Below are 17,204 nucleotides of genomic sequence, written 5' to 3'. Positions count from 1 at the left end.
GCCTGGGAACGCCTTGGGATTCCCCCGGAGGAGCTGGCCCAAGTGGCTGGGGAGAGGGAAGTCTGGGTCTCCCTGCTTAGGCTGCTGCCCCCGCGACCCGACCCCGGATAAGCGGAAGAGGATGGATGGATGGATGGATGGCATTTGCATAATATAAAACGTAACATAAAAGTGTGCTTTAATTTTTTAATTAGAATATGTTTGCACATTATTTCTTTCAAATGACGCACTTTTCTAGACATAATGGGATTTTTTTTAATAGTAGCTCCTTAACGCCATGTAACCCTTTACAAATAAAGGCAAACACATTGCTCCCATTTAAATTGATATGACATGATATGATAATTAAATAAATACTACTTTTTAAAACCACATAATGCGCCTAAGAGAGTCTGGACGCATGATGGTGGAGTGGAAATGTTCAGGGGCTTTGTTTTCAAAATGAAACAGAGAATCAGAGGAAGCCTCACCTGTATTCTGTCTTCAGGTAGCTCTGTTTTCATGGCCAGCATCTCCCGGGCATAAACATCCGGGTAGTGCGCCTCGTTGAAGGCCTTTTCCAGCTCCTCCAGCTGATAGGAGGTGAAGATGGTTCTGTGGACACCGAGGGGGTTATTGGAAATATTTAGAAGAGTTCAAATCTTGCTCCATGAAAAGAAAAGAAAAAATAATCATTTAAAAAATTCTCAAGCTTTGTCATAAGTAATAGATGCAGGATTTGAAAAAATTGGAAACGAATTGGAAATAATAATTGTTTCATTTTAGTTAGTTTTAATAAATTTTGTCACCTCAGATATGAAGAAGAAACCAAAACACACAATGCTGAACTAATTTATGTAAGATGCTTCAGTTACAATAAGGAAATATAAACGTATTTATAAGATTTTTAGTTAATTCTTATCAGCTGGGCTGTTGATAATTAGTAATAATGACACAAGATTAAAACAAACAAACAAAAAAAATACAATAAAAGTTCAATTTTAATTAGGGAAAATATACAGTTACAGTTAGGATATATTTTTTTCATATATATATATATATATATATATATAAAATAAACCGGAGCATTAGCCTGGTTATTGTCACAAATCTATCAGATATATTAAATTATTCTAAAAGAAATGAACACTAACCGGTGACGTCTTTTCTTGCGTTTCTTGTTCTGACTTACTGATGACTTGGAGTGTTTTCGTTCATTTGAAGATAAATCCTCAGAGTCTGGATGTAAAAACAGACAGTGTTAGGTTGGAAGACAGAATACAAAAAAAATACAACCCCCTTTTACTCAACCCCCTTTTACTAAAGAATGCACGACATTTTATTCAATGATGATGATAATAATAATAATAATAATAATAATAATAATAATAATAATAATAATAATAATAATAATGTGGTTGATTTGTAGCTCACCTGAGCTGGCGGACTGACTGGTGTCCAGCCGGACCACGGACCTGCCGTGGGGCTGCAGGTGGACATCCTGTCCCTCCGACAGCACCGTCTCCAGAAACGCTGGTTGGCCGTAAAACGACGGAATCCCACCAGGCCCGATTAATCCCATCCCGACGCCGACCCCCACGCCGGCGGGGCCCAGCACGGACCTGGCGGCGATGAGGTGCGCCCCGGCAGGCAGCGAGCTGAGCGGGCTCCTCGGGGTCGCGGACGGTTCTTTATTCAGCCCCAGGATCTCCTGGATGCCGAAGCCGGTGCACCTGGGCGGCGGGTGGACGGAGCTGCTCTTCGACTGGTGGCTCCCTCCGTTTGCGCCCTGGGAGCTTTTCTCCGAGAGGTTCAAACTTCCCGACACCACGGCTCCCTGCTTGCCCGTCATGGTGGAGGGGGGGTTTTATGCTCCTTGAAAGGTCTTTTATTTTTTCTTATTGCAGCGCCTTGCAGGATGGTCCCCAGTGCATGATCCTCTGTGTAACACAGTAACACACAGTCGTTTAGAAAATGGTCCTTTTATCCAACAGGTCCATCCCAACAAGAGGCAGCAGCCAGCAGCCAATCAGCTGCAAGGATTCAGGATTCCAGTGGATCATGGATGCGTTATACGCCCTCTCTGATACATATCTGCATTTTCCTCAGGACTGTGTGAATGGACGAAGACAAGGTTTGAAATATATATTTTTTCTTTCTTTTCGGGACGAAAATGTAACAACGAACATTAAATATGAAACACAAAAGAAAAGGTGTGTAAACAGATTTATTGCAACATGAGAAAATTCATTCTGAACTGATGCCTTAATTGTTCAGCGACTCTGATCAAATTAAGCCCATCTCACACCTCTACCTTTGAAATGGTGCAGGCTAAGAAAATTACCTCAATCTCCCGGAATAAATCTGCATGTATTGCCTTTCGCAGAGTGCTTCACACACACACACAAACACACACACACACACCGAGCCAGCTATGATCTCTGTGCCCAACCTGCAGCTCACATGGATGGATAATTGATCTCCAGATGCTCTGGGAAACTCATCACACGCAAATCAAAAGGCCCTCCCAAAACAACGACAGCTGGAGGACATGGACTCGGTCCTGGACGGTGCTAATCCCACAGCAGAGGCAGCCAAAATGCACAAGATTAAATAATAATAATAACAATAATATTAGTAATAATATTATTAATTATGATGATAATAATAATAGTATGCACCAGCTACCCGCGACCCGGAATGGAGAAGCGGTTAAAGAAAATGGATGGATAATAATAGTAGAACAAAATATACTTGTTTTGAGTATTAATAAAAAATGAAAAGAAACCCCCCTCTTTCTCTGTATATATATATAAAGCGTTTTTTTCCATTTATATATATATATATATATATATATATATATATATATATATATATATATATATATATATATATATATATATGTATATATGCCTGTGTTTTGTTTGTTTGTTTTTTTTACTTATTTTTACTCTTATTATTATTATTTTAATTATTATTGATGTTGTTGACCATAATAGAATAATCAAAAACAGAAATAATCCAACAATTTTTACTTTTATTATTAATATTATTGATATTGTTGACCTTAATGGGATGGTCAAAAATGGGAATAATCCAACATTTTATTTATTTTTTTCCACAGCTGTCTTTTTATATTACAGCGGAACAAATTTGTTCAGAAATCTCCCACAACAAGGTCCTGACTGAGTCAGTGTGTAAGTCTGCACATACTGCATCATTCAAGTAATTCTGCTATAATGTAAGAAACAGGAAACCTTGCTAAATAAATCAAACATGTCCACGAAAGGCTGCAGAGCAATGCAACTAGAGAAAAGTGGCCTGAAAGGCGTGAGTCCGAGGAGCAGAGCCTCCACCGACCTGCCATCCAGAGTCATATTTTATATCAGCGTGAAACGAGCAGCTGATTAACAAGAAGAAAAATGTTGCTGCTGCAATTAGTGGTTGGCCAGTTGAAAGTAATTAGGGCCTATTTAGTGGAAATTCTATTAATGAAGAAATCAATGTTATTAGGATATGCTAATGACACATCAACCTGTTGGGATCCAGTCATTTATTAACACGGAAGGGTGTGAGTCAGAATGACCCCCGTCAATTACAGGGAAGTAACTGAGGCCTCTCACTCCATCATCACTCCTGCTGCAATCTATACAGCTTGTTTGTTTGTTTGTTCAACACTTTCTCCTCTGTGTATGTTTTTTTTTCTTCCTTTCATTAATCCATCTTCTGGGGAAATTAGATACACGCCGATTTACATGCAGAAAAGAGGCTGCTTAATAAGGCTCTAGATTAAGGGAATATTTAGTTCAGTCATTCGTGTAGATTAGGTTGCACATCAAAGACCTGCAGAATCTGATGGACGGCTCTAGATTAAAAAGAACACAGCTGTTGATCCCCCCCCCCCCCTTTATTTGCAGTTCACAAACGTCACTTTCCACTTGAATGAAGCATCTTTTTTTTCTGCGGGCTTCACTCCTCCCAGTCTTGTTAAAAGGCTCATTGCAAAATTATAGGATCTGGAAAAGGTCCTTATCATCTGCAGGAGGTTAAAATCTAATAACCCGATAAGGTTACACTGCCCATGAGGAACTATCATGAAGACTGGACAAAACAAATTCATAAAATAAGAAAAATGCATAAGATTTGTCTCATATCAATGGATTAATGTGTCCTTAAATTAAGAAATTGTAAGCATTTGTTTACCTACAGAAACAGCCAAAGTGACTGAAAATAGGTCAACAATGGTGCCATCCATGGAAGAGCTGTTTGGGAAGGAGAAGTCCGATAATTTTGACGTATTGGTACGCATTTATGCTCTGATTTTTTGATTAAAACATGCAGATTAAAGTGCTTTGTTTACACTAAGTGCATACCCGCATTTCAGAAATGCATGTCATATCACTATATCTAAAGAACTACTAGAGTAAACTCTTTAAAACTGCACAATTCCGTGAAGGATGATCCTTTTTTATGTTTAATTTCATAGTTTAAAATGAGTACCTTTAATGCATGTTAGGTGTTTTAATGTGTGGCAAAGACTGAGATGCATTTAAAAGATTAGATGTGGGCGCAGAAATACGAGAAACCCGGAAGGAATAGATTAATTTTACATTTTAAATCATTTTAAAACAAATTAGTAACTTGTAAAATATGTATCATATCATTTGTAATTATTATTTCAAAATATTCCAAGGTCAAAACTTGCAGGAATGTGAGGTGCTGAATCAAGAGGGATCCTCGGGTCGACAGCAAACAAGCAGTGAGGAGTCAGGAGAGAGAGAGCGAGAGAGAGAGAGAGACTAAAACCCAGTCTGAGCCTCTTATCTGCTTCTTGAAAGCAGGGTGTGATGTTATGCGCCCCCTCCTCTTCCTCCTCCTCCTCCCCAGCACAGACTCTGCAGGTCCCGCAGCTTTCTCATGGCTCCCTCCACCATGGCATGTTTGCGAGCTGCCCGTTGGCATTGCTTAATTAGGCGAGGAGTTGATTCATTTGCACTAATTGACAGCTAATTTAAGGGCTGGGGGCACATCGGATTGACGCGGAGGGATGTGACGTCACCGGGGTGGACCTCTTTCCCTCCGGTATGGGCGACCAGCTCCGTGGGGCCTGGTTTTGGTCTGCGGGTGACAGGCAGCCACCGGCGCGTGAAACATACTGAACATGTCAGAGAGCAGACTGATCAGTGTTCCTCAACAGAGCAGCCTGTTGCTTTTATATGTTTACCATCTAAAAACAAGCATTCATTGAAGGAATACATGTCGTCCGCCGCCTTTCCTGCCAGATGCCACGCTCAGAGTGTGTGTTGTGAATGAATCTCAGCTCCACGTCTGTAAAACTGACTTAGTGTTGATTAGCTGTGGCGGCCATCTTGAATGGGATTGACTCCAAAAGTTAATCGCTTGTAGATGCGAATCCAATGATTACTTTCTGCAAAACTCATTAATATTCGTCCAGTGGTTCACGACATATTTTGGCAACACACACACACACAAGGAAAACATAATCGTCCGCTTTAAAGAATATAACAGATTATAGACCTATAACACCTATTTTACTAAATAAAAGTGTATTTTCGTGATGCGTTCAGGGAACACCACTCTTCCCTCCTCGCAGGACGCTCAGGGAAAGCCACTCTCTGCAGACTTAATCCAGATTTTTTTTTAAATTTTAATTTGAAGGGGTGAGTGAGGGTCCGTGTGAGAGGCAGGGGGTGCGGGCCTCTCTGTCCGTGTGAATCGGAAAGACGATTAGGGGCTTATTAGCGGCCTGTGGAGAAGTGTAACTTGTTGGGAGCGAGCGGCCAGAGGCCCAGCGACATCTCCAGCCGGGAACAATCCCGGCCATTGTCTCACCTAATTACGGCGGATGGACTTCTTTTTGTTTCCCATTCGGCATGCCTGTCTGATTCCCTCTTTTTTGCCCGGCTGCAAGCTCCAACAAGGCTGAAGTGTGCTAATTAGAAAAGAAACGGTCCCCGTAATTATGTCTACTCTTATTACCGGAGATGACAATGGACAATATTATTTTTATGCAATGTTTTGTGTGGAGGAACCCTGCTTTCCAGGGCTCATTAAAGGGGAAACCGTGGCCCCTGGTAGCTGGGAAGCCCTGGGAGCCCCTGCATGAGCACAGCAGAGAGGTGCTGCACTCTGAGGAATGGAGCAGGCATGAAGTTATTGCCCTAATTAAAAACTGAACTGTCTCTTCCAAACTTTGAAATTAAAGAAACAGCCTTTTTCTTTTTATTTGTTTCAAAACTTTATTTTACAATGTCACAACTTGCAAAAAAAAAAAAAAAGAAATAAGAAGGTGATTTATGTTTAAACGAATAAATAAGAAACACTTAACTTCATTAAGGTCTATGACAAATAAAGTTAGTAAAAAAAAGAAGGTACCAATGAAAGTAAAGGCATAGAGACCACTGGGGGAATTTAAAACAGAAATTCCAGCTGTGCGAGGAACCATTTTGCTTCAATTTACAGGCGAGTTCAGTCTTTAAAATTTGTTAAGGTGTAAACAAGTAAAAGAACCAAATATTCCAAATGTCCACTCGCTTCAACAACAAAAAAACCAAAAACAAAACAAAACAAAAAAAAATAGGTCATTTCTTCGGCCTTTCCAGTATGTTCAGGAACTTCCCCCTGGTCATTTCTCTGGCTGGAAAAGCAAACAAAACGTCACATAATAATTACTTCACTCCAAATCAACATCTTCCTCGATCAACGATCTGCACTTCTTTTACCAACTTCTAACAATCATGATAACTAATATATTGATACTCAGTCCAACACAACATTTGCATGCAGTTCCAATGACATCAAAACAGCTATTTAGTGATGCAAAGCATGTATTTAATATCTGCAGTGTCACAGGAATGCAATTTATACAAACATCTGTTCATTCAGTTCATGGGAAACATAAAATGGAGATGAAGTTAGCTACCAAAGAGTCTTGTGAATGCATGACTGCTGTTTCAGTTTAGTGGGATAAAAAATATTCAGGCAGCTGAGATTAAGGGGAGAAAAAAAAGCTGAATGTCTCTGTGTGTTTATATATGACACGGATTGTATAGGAAAAACATTACAGAAGGGCTAAAGTTAAAGAACAAAAATTTACAGAAAAGTATGGCTGTGATTGTTTCTTTTGTTTCTTTAACAGGGCCAAGTCAGATTAACCTTTTCAGTGCCATTTTTTTTATTTTTTTAAGTTTCTTATAAAAGGTAAAAAGGCAGAAGATTAGGCCTTCTGGTCCTGGCACATGATGCATTATATAAACTGTTCTTAATGTTAAATTTAGGAGCTAATTTAACAACCCTGCACATCAACATGAACCTGCAGAACAGAAAACTTTTTTTTTTTAAATTAGACATCAAAGCCATCCACCTTCTCAACACCTGTAGAAACTGGGATAAAGTTGCCCGGCGCGTTCCTGAGCCTCCCTGCCCAAGGCGGTTAATGAAAAAGACGAGCTTTTAGTAATCTAGATGAGATGGTCAAGGTGGAATGATAATGGTGCATCTGGGCGTGGGGCTAAGTCACCTTGAGGTGTCCATCATAAGGTTAAAGATGATGCTAATTGGATTGGGATGAATTCATTTTGCACTTTGCTGTCTCTTCAAATCACCCTAAACAAAGTCATCAGCCAACTCCAGGACATCCGGGGGGTGCTTTAGATTAAAATTAAGCTATTAAAATTAGGTGAGGGAAAGCAATTACACTGGGATGACCCTAAAACTGTCACTTTGATGGTGTCACTTGCCTTTTTAGAGCAGTAACACTAGAAATGGTAAACAGTAGCAGTTAATAATTTGGATTTTTAACGTGTCATGACCTCCCTTTTTGTTTGAGCTCACGATGAGCCTGAAGGATAAAACAAATCAAGAAAGACTTTACCACCTTGCTGTGCGCCTCATTAATTATGGTTTAGTTCGGCCTCCCTCTGGTCCAGCATACTCAAATAACTGATACAACATTTAAGACTCTATTAAACATAAATAAACTTTTTTTTCTGGTCACAGCTAAACAAAATGTGACCAAGAACATCATTCAAGTATTTAAATGTTTGGTTATTCTCAGATTAATCATTTGCATCTCTCTAATGTGCATCATATTATCAGTGTACTGGAAGCCAGTCAGTCCGGGTCGACGTCCTTACAGATGTAAACAGGAAGTAAACGCAGAACATCACGGCTGACCTATTTTGGTTTAAAAACTATCACCATTAGTGTGTTTAATGTTTAATTATTTAAAAGGAAAAAAGGTTTAATTGCTCTGTCACAACAATATACAGTTAGCAAACAAATGCTGGCACTCTTTTTTTTGCAGAGATAAAAAAACAATTCTGAAAGCTGCTTTGCATTTTGACAAATTAGAGGTAATATATCAATATGTGATGTAATACACAGCAACACTGACAATACCCACATGTAGATCCACTGTAGTTGACCGGTTTGAGTCGTGTGTTTACTATTAATTACTTATTGTTTAATCAAGTGAGCATCATTGCAGACTCCGACACTGAACCCTGCTGGCCCACTGCACTGATGTGAGGAGCTTCTTTGATTACTACCGGACAGCGTCATTGAAGCAGCACTGCCCTTGTTCCAAAGCAAATGTCTGCGGGAGAATTTCCTTTCGCAGAAGCAAATGATCGCAGGATTCGGAAAAATGCAGAAAAGTCCTTTAAGTGGCCCTGGCAATCCAGGCTCCGGTGTGGCAACAGAGCAGGGGGTTCGGCCTTCAGAGCAAAACCAGCTGTTTAATCAAAGCCTCTGGGTTGGACAGGGATTTAAGTGGCACCTGATATATTTTAGTTTGTGTTTAATTGGCAAAAAATACCTTTTTTTAATTTAATGACCATGTTCGCTCAGAAACCAAAATTGTAATGGAGATTAAAATTAAATTAGTCATGCAGGCCTTTGTCTCTGTGATGTCTGCAAACTGCTTCTTGAAGCATTAAACAGAATTGAGCTATTAAAACCTTAAATGACCATATTGAGACAAGAAGACAATGTTTGAGTGACATTTAAAACTAGATTGGACATTTCACACACATTTAATGCCAAACTTATTCAAGTCATTATCTTCAAACAAATTACAACTTATTCTAAATACAAACATGGAATGAAATCATCACATTTTAATAAGGACTTTATTAAAGAACTATGACCATTTAATAGAAATATAAATTAAAAAGTCTAAAGGTATTTTTGATGATCACTAAAAACAGTAGTAAGATTACTCGATTACTTTTTAAGTGTGCAAAGATGAACAAATCTGAAAAATATTCAGGCTCAAAGTATACTTGGATAATTAAAAATAATAATACTGTATGAGCTAATTGTGACAAACGGGTAAGTGATAATAATAACTGTCCAAGTCAATTACCTGTTATCAGCTCAAACAAGAATAATTTTAGTTTGACCTTTTTGTTTTTAAAGTTTTAGCTTTCTTTAAAAGTCTAACCACGAGGTAGCACCGTGAAGCTAACTATAGGTTAGAAAGTAACGGTTTCATTGCTTCGTAAAGAAACACTGATTTTTGTTTCTGTTTCTGGATAAAACTAATTTAAATAAACTATAAACCAACAACAAAAAACTTTAAAACAAACAGCCACTCAAAGCGTACACAGTGGAACCCTGAAAGCATTTCATTAGGAAACAGCTGCTGCTTCAGTCAATAAATACCTGGAAATAATATGAATACAAACTAAAACTTTCTTTTACTCTAATATCTGATAATTTAGTTATTCTGTGCTTGTGAACATGGAGAATATAAAAACAGGAGTGATTGCTAAATGTAATATGTTCACAGAAAACCAGCACAAACCTTTAGACTGATACTGCAACCCTTAGAAACTAATAATATAATAAACTGAATAATTCAAAAAAACAATAAAGCCTGTATTTTTTTCTAAGGCTTACATAAAAACAGAGAAACAAAAGTTCAAATGAGACACTAAAGCACATGCACACTGCTCAGCACACACAGACACAGACACACAGGCTTTGTCATACACTCAGAGAGATCAATACTGATTAGGGGGACTTAGAGATTTGTTTAGTTGATTAGAAAGGTCAATTACTAATTTTGCACTAAGTTAATCAGGATCTTGTTACGACTGCCATCCATACTAAATGACACCTTATGGATTCTGCAGAGCATCGGTTTGCCCTGTTGATTTGTTGCCATCTAATTATCATTTAGCTCTGACTGGTCAGATTTCCTAACAGCCTAAAATGGGTTTGTAGTAACAACAACAACAAAAACGCACAATATGCCACAATTTCACTTAGAATTCCTTTTTTTAACCACAGGATCCGAACTCTGTGGCTGTGGTTTTAGGCCATGTTGGGAACAGAGCGACAATGGGGATTAACCTATATTTTTCAACAGCTAAATGTGCCCCACGGCTCTTCCAAATGTTGCCTACTGTCCTAATCTGAACGGAGAGCGCCAGAAGCTGCTTGTTGCAGCCCAAATGTTCCTGCAATTTTACGCCTCGCACTGGTAAATCATTTTCATTTGGCAACTCCCAGGTGGATCAAATGCAAATGCGGAGGAAGCGTGGTGGTGTAACATCTTACTTTCCTCTCCTTTATGGCAACTGATCTGGGTGTCTTTCTTATAGCCCCCACCATTGCTCCCCTGTGGATAAAATGAGAGTAATCATCACTCTGTCTCTCAAACCCCTCCACCCCTCCCTCTCCAAATGGCAGGCTCCTGCTGCTAGACCCCCGTTAGCTGCTTAGACAGATGACCAGCTGGGTTAACCGGAGTCCTGGGCCGGCACTGACTGCTCCAATTCACTTTCATTAGGAGTTAAGAGGACATATCTGATCCCCACCGCTCATGTCTGTGTGCTGCTTGGCTATTACGGGATGTAAGCTTTATTTAATGGATTTAACATCCACTTTCACTACCCTCCTCCCCGGGGACAGTGGAGACACAGAGGAGATGACACACACAAACACCCAGGCATGGAAACACTTGAAGGCACACATATTCATCTGACGCACTCGCCCCCGACACCCCTCGCCTTGCAACACATACACCTGACGCTCATGTTTGTGTTCAAAATTCAATTACCCACTTATTGATACTTCACGGGGATATTTAAGATGCAGACACGAGCTGTGATTTCCCAGGGGAGCCACTGGTTCCTCTTTATGTCCCAACCGAGAAGGCCCACCCCTCCTCCTTCTCCTCCTCCTCCTCCAATGCATTTTCGCCTGGCTGACACACACACACACACATTCACACACCAAAACAAACACATCTGCACTTCCCAACCCCTGCCCCAGCCTATGCCTGTTCAAGAGGTGTCCTTATTAATAGGCAATCAGTCAAAAATCATTCATTAAAAAGCCTAAAAGGTTTTACACCCGCACCATGATTAGCTGGGAAAGAAAATCCAATGAATTCCTAATGCCTTTATGGAAATGAGATGTCATTTCCGATCTGCTCAGGGAGGCGGCAGGCAGGCAAGACTGAGGAGCAGCGAGTGAGAGCGGGTGTTCAGGCTCTGCATCTTCTTTTCCCCACGTAGCTCCAGAACTGATCCTGGACACGTTAGGAAATCTATTTTAGAACAGTTTTAAAACAATTAGGATAAGAGAAGTAACTGATTCGGCCCCAATCTTTGTTTCACTTCGTGGGATCTCAAAAGGAAACGAAGAGTTACTTTCCCATTCAGTGCTACTTCGAGGCCAAGGAGAGTCCGGGGAAACAAGAAAACACGAGCAGAGTGAAATAGTGGAGGTGAGGAGGAAGAGGAGGAGGAGGAACGCGTTGGCGGGGAGGCACACCCTGTTCCTCATTCAGCAGCTGTCAGCTCAGGCACTTCATAACTGGCCGGCCTGCAGTCAGCCCGCCTTGATGGATTGATGGAGGCACATTAGCACGAATGGGGCCCAGTGAATGCAATCATATTCAGCAGCGGCATGCCTCTAATAGGCTGGAGATTGATCCTGAGGGTGAGGAGGAGGTGATAGTGAACGCAGGGCCCATTAGGAGCTGTCAGGACTGGGTGCCCTTCAGTCTCACCTTCACTCAGACGGATGCAACAGGGGTCACACTGGGTCTGTGCTGGGTGGTATTATAACAGAGAAGAGGTGATCTAGAGCATGAAAACAGCCACAACAGGTGGTCCCAGAATACACTGAGTGACACCAAAGGCTTTTAATATAAGAATATGGTCATCTACAATTAGTCTTTTATGTTACACTACTCATTTTTCAGTGCGTATCACTTTTATACCCAGATAAAGAGGACTTTGGTGCCATTTAAACAGCTAACACAGTTTGTAGTCTTTAAATGGAATATGCTGGTGTAGATTCTCAGTCATCCAGGCCATGGTAAATTAAAAAAAAGTTAAAAAACAAAAACGGAAGTCCAGTTGTTTTTGTTTTTTAACTTTTTTTGAATTTAAATGGAATATGTTTAAGTAAATAATTCCTATTCAGATTCACTGAGACTTTGCAATTTTATTGATCAACAGCTGGACTTTAAACTTGTTTAGCTTCGTTCAACTCGAAATCCAGATTCTCACTGGGCTGTTTGAGTTAAAGCGAGCTGTGTGGTCAACATGCAAAAAAAAAAAAGCCCTCCTTCACCCAAATCATGCCCACCACAGCCGCTGTTTATCTTTTACTCTACTGGAGTACCTTTAAAACAAAGATAGGCAGATTTGGACCCGTTTTCTTTTTTTTAATAATTAGTATTTTACACCAGTGTTGTTTTTAGACCTGGCAATTTAAAGCTACAGCCTTGTCAAAATACAGATCTAGTGCTCTCGAGAAGAGTTCAAGACACCCACAACAAAACTGAGAAGAGTCTGACACGCTGGCAACAGCTCTGACTATTTTGAACATGTTCAAAATTCAAGCAACAAGCCTCTGTGACCCACTCAAAGAAAATGAGAACCCCTGCGAATGTTTACCTCTGCAAATGCTGTTAACAAACTAGTCAAAGTGAGATACTGGCTTAAGTGATAGCGGACAATGTGAGCAGGTATTTGTAGTATAACTCAAGTACTTTACAAACTTTGCACATTAAATAAGTAACGTTCAGCTCTTTTTTTGCCCAAATCCCAGAAGAGCTCAAAGTGTGCTTAAAACATTTGCCTTAACTGAAGACGCAAATAATATTCACTGCTCTACTACTGACTTAACTAAAATCAGCAGAGACTCATAAGTTATTGCTTTAATAACGAGCCGAGTACGGAAGATTGAAAAGTCTCAACTCAAAAGAGAACTCAACTTTGACAAATAGACAAGTAAATAATTCTGAATCTTAGAAAATAAAAATTCCTATTTTTATGATTTTTTTTTTTTTTATCCTCCCCACACCCCTAACAAAACCTATTTTGAACCCAGCTACTAAAATAAAACAAATAATAATCCATAAAGGGTACAAAGACTGGATCTGGGTTGTGATGTGCTTCTTTTGATTTCCATGTTTACACACAAAGTCAGCATACAGTAATCCATACTGTCTCCTGATAAACAGCCCAACCAAGGGAGTTAAATGAGAGTCAGCAGCCTAAAGCCCACAAGTGTGCAAATGCCAAAATCACTGACTCCTGCAGCCACCTAACCAGCCGTCTCAGTAGCTGAGGCCCTTCAGTGAATCCCACAGGAACACTCAGCTTTCAATTACCTCCAATAGCAGCACTTATCAGACTCCTTCGCTTCCCCTGGAGATTTGGGGCTTGATGCCCACACTCACACCCACAACTGGGGCATTCATCATGGGGTGGAGTAACAGCTGGGGCCTGAAGAGGAGGCACGCGTCAAGTCCCTCTGGGACTAACTGGACCAGCGTCTCACCGCCACACTTTGGGGGTGCCGGCGATAGGACAGCTGCGTGTTGCATCCTTCCTTCGCGGTTCTGTTTCCTCTTGTGTGCAAACACAAATACGCTCAAAAGAAAAAGCAGGAACCTGCATTAGTAGTGCTTGAATTCATTTCCTCACTGCAGTGTGGCGGCTGAGTTTTCACTGCTTGATTGTGCTTTGCCCATTAACCAGCTCTCCCTTTAATGATCCACATGTTATAGGGGGAGGGGCAGTAAATCCTGTCCTCTGCGGAGTATGTTTACGGGCAGTGAAGAGTGCACAAACATGATGAAAAAGTAGCTGAGATTTACAGGGCCTCCCCTGACAGCCAGGAAAAGGAGAAAATTAAACCAGAGAGCATTAAACAGGCACCGATTACAGGGCTGCTCTGACACCAATAATAACCATCATTGTGTCCCTTCATCCCGAGGTGCATGACATGACTGCAAAGCCTGCAGTCCTGCACCTATGACAGCTAACATCTTCATACCAGGAAGATTACACTCTTCTTCTGGTTGAGAAAAGTCAAACAAACCAAAATCAATTCTTAACTGTATAAAATAGCAACATGTGACCAATGCAAATAAATGTGGTTTCTGCTTTAGGATGTACCACTGGAGCAGACCTTTGAAATTCAAATCACTCTGGAGTCCAATCTAATGATCTCTTTTAGATAAATAAACGTTTTTCCACTAATGCAACGACAACATTTCAAAAGAAAAAGCCTCTCCAAAAATTGTATCAGTACAAACTGTTATTGTGGATTCATCTAAGGGCAGGACTGAACATAAAATAAAAGATTTAGGGGCTACATCTACTATCTGTCTTGCATTCTCTTCTCAGATCTGTTTGCCATCATAAAAATGAATAGTTTGTAAATCTACCAAACACAGAACAAACCTTTTAAATTTACTTGTATCTCACTGAAGTAAAAGGTGGCGGTACAACAATTCTGGCCTCGTCTTTTAGCACTAGAAAAATTCACACCATTTTTTTATTTTTTAGAACATCAGCATTTAGCTACATCTCTCTAATCCACACTCCACAAGGATTATGACAATAGAGGCAGGAGTGGATGGATTAAATAAAGAGCTTGTGCATCCATCAAATTCTTGAGCATTTTTTTGCACGAGCTCCTGTTGGCATGCATGTGTTTCTTAAACCGACCTAAATCCGTTGTTTTAAAGTTTTTTGCCATTTCTTACACAGTTATAGTTACGACAGTATATATTCTGGTTTATTTTTTGGATAATGTGAGGTCAATCTGTTTTGAACGTGAAGACAGTGAAGGCTGGGAAATCTGCAACAATTAAATACAGCAGTTAAAAAGCCTGAATGGACTGTTAGCACTATCTAGTGGTGATTGATCTAAACGCATCTGTTTCACAACTGCTTAAAAATGTGATTTAATGTGTTCCTGTTAAAGTTTTTCTTGTGTGTGTGGGTGTTATTCTCATACTTACACTCCTCTAAGCCTAGCTGGTAAGCGAGGTTCTGCAGTCCTTTGACCTTCTCCATCAGGTTGGCTGTGGTCAGACTCCCGAGCTCTGCAGAGTGATTGCAGGGCACGCATTTAAAGCTCTTAGCTACGTGTTGCTAAATCCAACAAAATAAGATTCTTCGTGATGGGATTATAGATTTCCGTCGACACTCTCCAGTAAAACAGCTTTAGCACCGAATGCTGCAGGTGCGCAGAAAATCTTTGAAAGTAACCAACCTTTTAACATTTCGATGTCCTCGCTCTCCAGTTCAGCCATCCACTTAGGGGGTGAGCTTGCGATGGGCTGCATCAGAGAAAAATAAATTAAATCTCAGCGGGCAACTCGCGCTTTTTAAATTTCAACAGGTGACAACAAATCTAACTCACATTTTTATAAGATGCAGCAAATTCAGCAACCCCAGGCACTGTGTGTGGGAAACGGGAGCACAATTAAGATTAAACTTAATGTAATGATGAGCAAACACAGAGAAGCAGAAAGGATAAAAACTTACACTGTTCGGGCCACAAGTCTGGGGACGCTCTGTCCAGCCTTTCAAAACTTAGCAGAGAAGTCTCAAAATCATCACCTGATGATAAAACACAAGAAGTAAAAAAAAAAAATGCTGGAGATTTTGTAAAAAAAAAAAAGACACATAACTGGTAGTTTAAGTCATTCAAAACATGAGCACATAAATGTCCAAACAACATCACTAAAGTTAACAACTAAGCTAAAAAAGAAAACCTAACACATAAAAAGGGTTTCTGAATTTTCAGTGTTTCCTGAAACATTTCTTTTTAAGTTTCAGAAACACAGGCTCACACAGACACAACTGAGTTTAAAGTTTTGATTTGTTTTAAATAAAAATGAGCTCAATTCCACATCAGCTTTGAAAAGGAGACGCGTGCAAACGTGGCATCCAATCTCAGCTGGATTCAACACAAGTGGCAAATCTTTTATATGTTGATTTACCCAACACTGCTGGTCTATTACAAAATGTTATATGAATATAAAACTGTATAATGTTTAATGTATTCATACTTTTTGAAAAATCATTTGAATAATTAGAGAAAGACTCAGCAAAACAGGCCACAAACATAATTACTATGTTTCATAGATGAGATGAATAAAGTGTGGCGATTAGAAATTTATGATACACATCCACAGGTGTGTTAAAAGACTGGATATATTCCTGTGACTTAAACAAAATGGATCCTCCATTTGAAAACTGATTTTCAGCTAAAATACGTGTCTCCAAATGCAGCTTCAACTTTAACTGGTATTCTTGAATTACAAAAGATTTCTGGATAGACTTTCCTTCAACTGATTAAAGACAATTAGAAACATATTGGTGTGTTGAACCTGAACAAGACGCATTGAAAACCCGAAACCTCCCGTCTGCTGCCGCCATAAACAAACCGTTTTTTTTTTTAAAATGACGTCGTTCTGAAACAAACAACGCCACCAGTCGTCAACTACTAACGTAAATTGAGTCCATTGAGCCCGTGGGTAGCAAAGAACCGAGTTAGGAGCTGTCAGCGTGTAAAACATCAGCTGTGAGTCGCTTCTCTTCGGCTGGTTGAGGACAGCTGTTTACTGTTTCCCCCCCCTGAACCCTGGAAACAAACACCACCGGGGCTAGTGGAGCCTTTAGTCAACGGAGAAACACCTCCAAACACCTTAAAATGCGCCGCCATTAAGTGTCTGTTTCCCCTCTGGGTGCTCGGTTAAATCGGCGTTGTGTTCGTCATCGATTTGGTGCGCTTCAAAGGGTTAAATTTGCAATTTATTGACAGCGTATCTGTGTAACGAATTAAAATTTACCTCCATTTGGAGACGCCATCTTCACAATAATCACGTGACACGTGAAAGCCAATGGCAGGTAAACGTTGTAAGGTTGTAATTCAGA

At 40.0% G+C, this 17,204-nt stretch overlaps 2 protein-coding genes across 4 annotated transcripts in view; both read right to left on the bottom strand.

Annotated features, from left to right (window-relative positions):
• vsx2 (visual system homeobox 2) overlaps positions 1-1,930 on the bottom strand; it is a 6,603-nt gene extending 4,673 nt beyond the window's left edge. For both annotated transcript variants that reach the window (XM_017413075.3, XM_017413085.3), the window contains exons 1-3: positions 1,414-1,930; positions 1,134-1,218; positions 471-594 (exon numbers count right to left, since the gene is read on the bottom strand). In XM_017413075.3, the coding sequence (XP_017268564.1) occupies positions 471-594; positions 1,134-1,218; positions 1,414-1,831 (627 nt within the window). In that variant the 5' untranslated portion in view covers positions 1,832-1,930. The remainder of the gene's footprint in view (positions 1-470; positions 595-1,133; positions 1,219-1,413) is intronic.
• Positions 1,931-6,255: 4,325 nt separating this feature from the next.
• lin52 (lin-52 DREAM MuvB core complex component) lies at positions 6,256-17,178 on the bottom strand. Of its 2 annotated transcripts, none has more exons than XM_017409663.3 (6): positions 17,120-17,178; positions 15,810-15,884; positions 15,685-15,722; positions 15,535-15,601; positions 15,281-15,364; positions 6,256-6,637 (listed from the first exon to the last, which is right to left on the bottom strand). In XM_017409663.3, exons 1-6 carry the CDS (start codon positions 17,136-17,138, stop codon positions 6,582-6,584), a joined length of 339 nt encoding a protein of 112 aa, XP_017265152.1. In that variant the 5' UTR covers positions 17,139-17,178; the 3' UTR covers positions 6,256-6,581. The 2 variants fall into 2 exon arrangements, with proteins under 2 accessions (XP_017265152.1, XP_024862248.1); XM_025006480.2 differs by lacking the exon at positions 17,120-17,178 and adding an exon at positions 16,658-16,721.
• Positions 17,179-17,204: the final 26 nt, after the last annotated feature.

This window comes from Kryptolebias marmoratus, linkage group LG10, assembly GCF_001649575.2.
Source record: "Kryptolebias marmoratus isolate JLee-2015 linkage group LG10, ASM164957v2, whole genome shotgun sequence".
NCBI classification, from domain to species: Eukaryota; Metazoa; Chordata; class Actinopteri; order Cyprinodontiformes; family Rivulidae; genus Kryptolebias; species Kryptolebias marmoratus.
The sequence above is the reverse complement of the archived record's forward strand: the minus strand, read 5'-3'. Positions and strand labels throughout refer to the sequence as shown.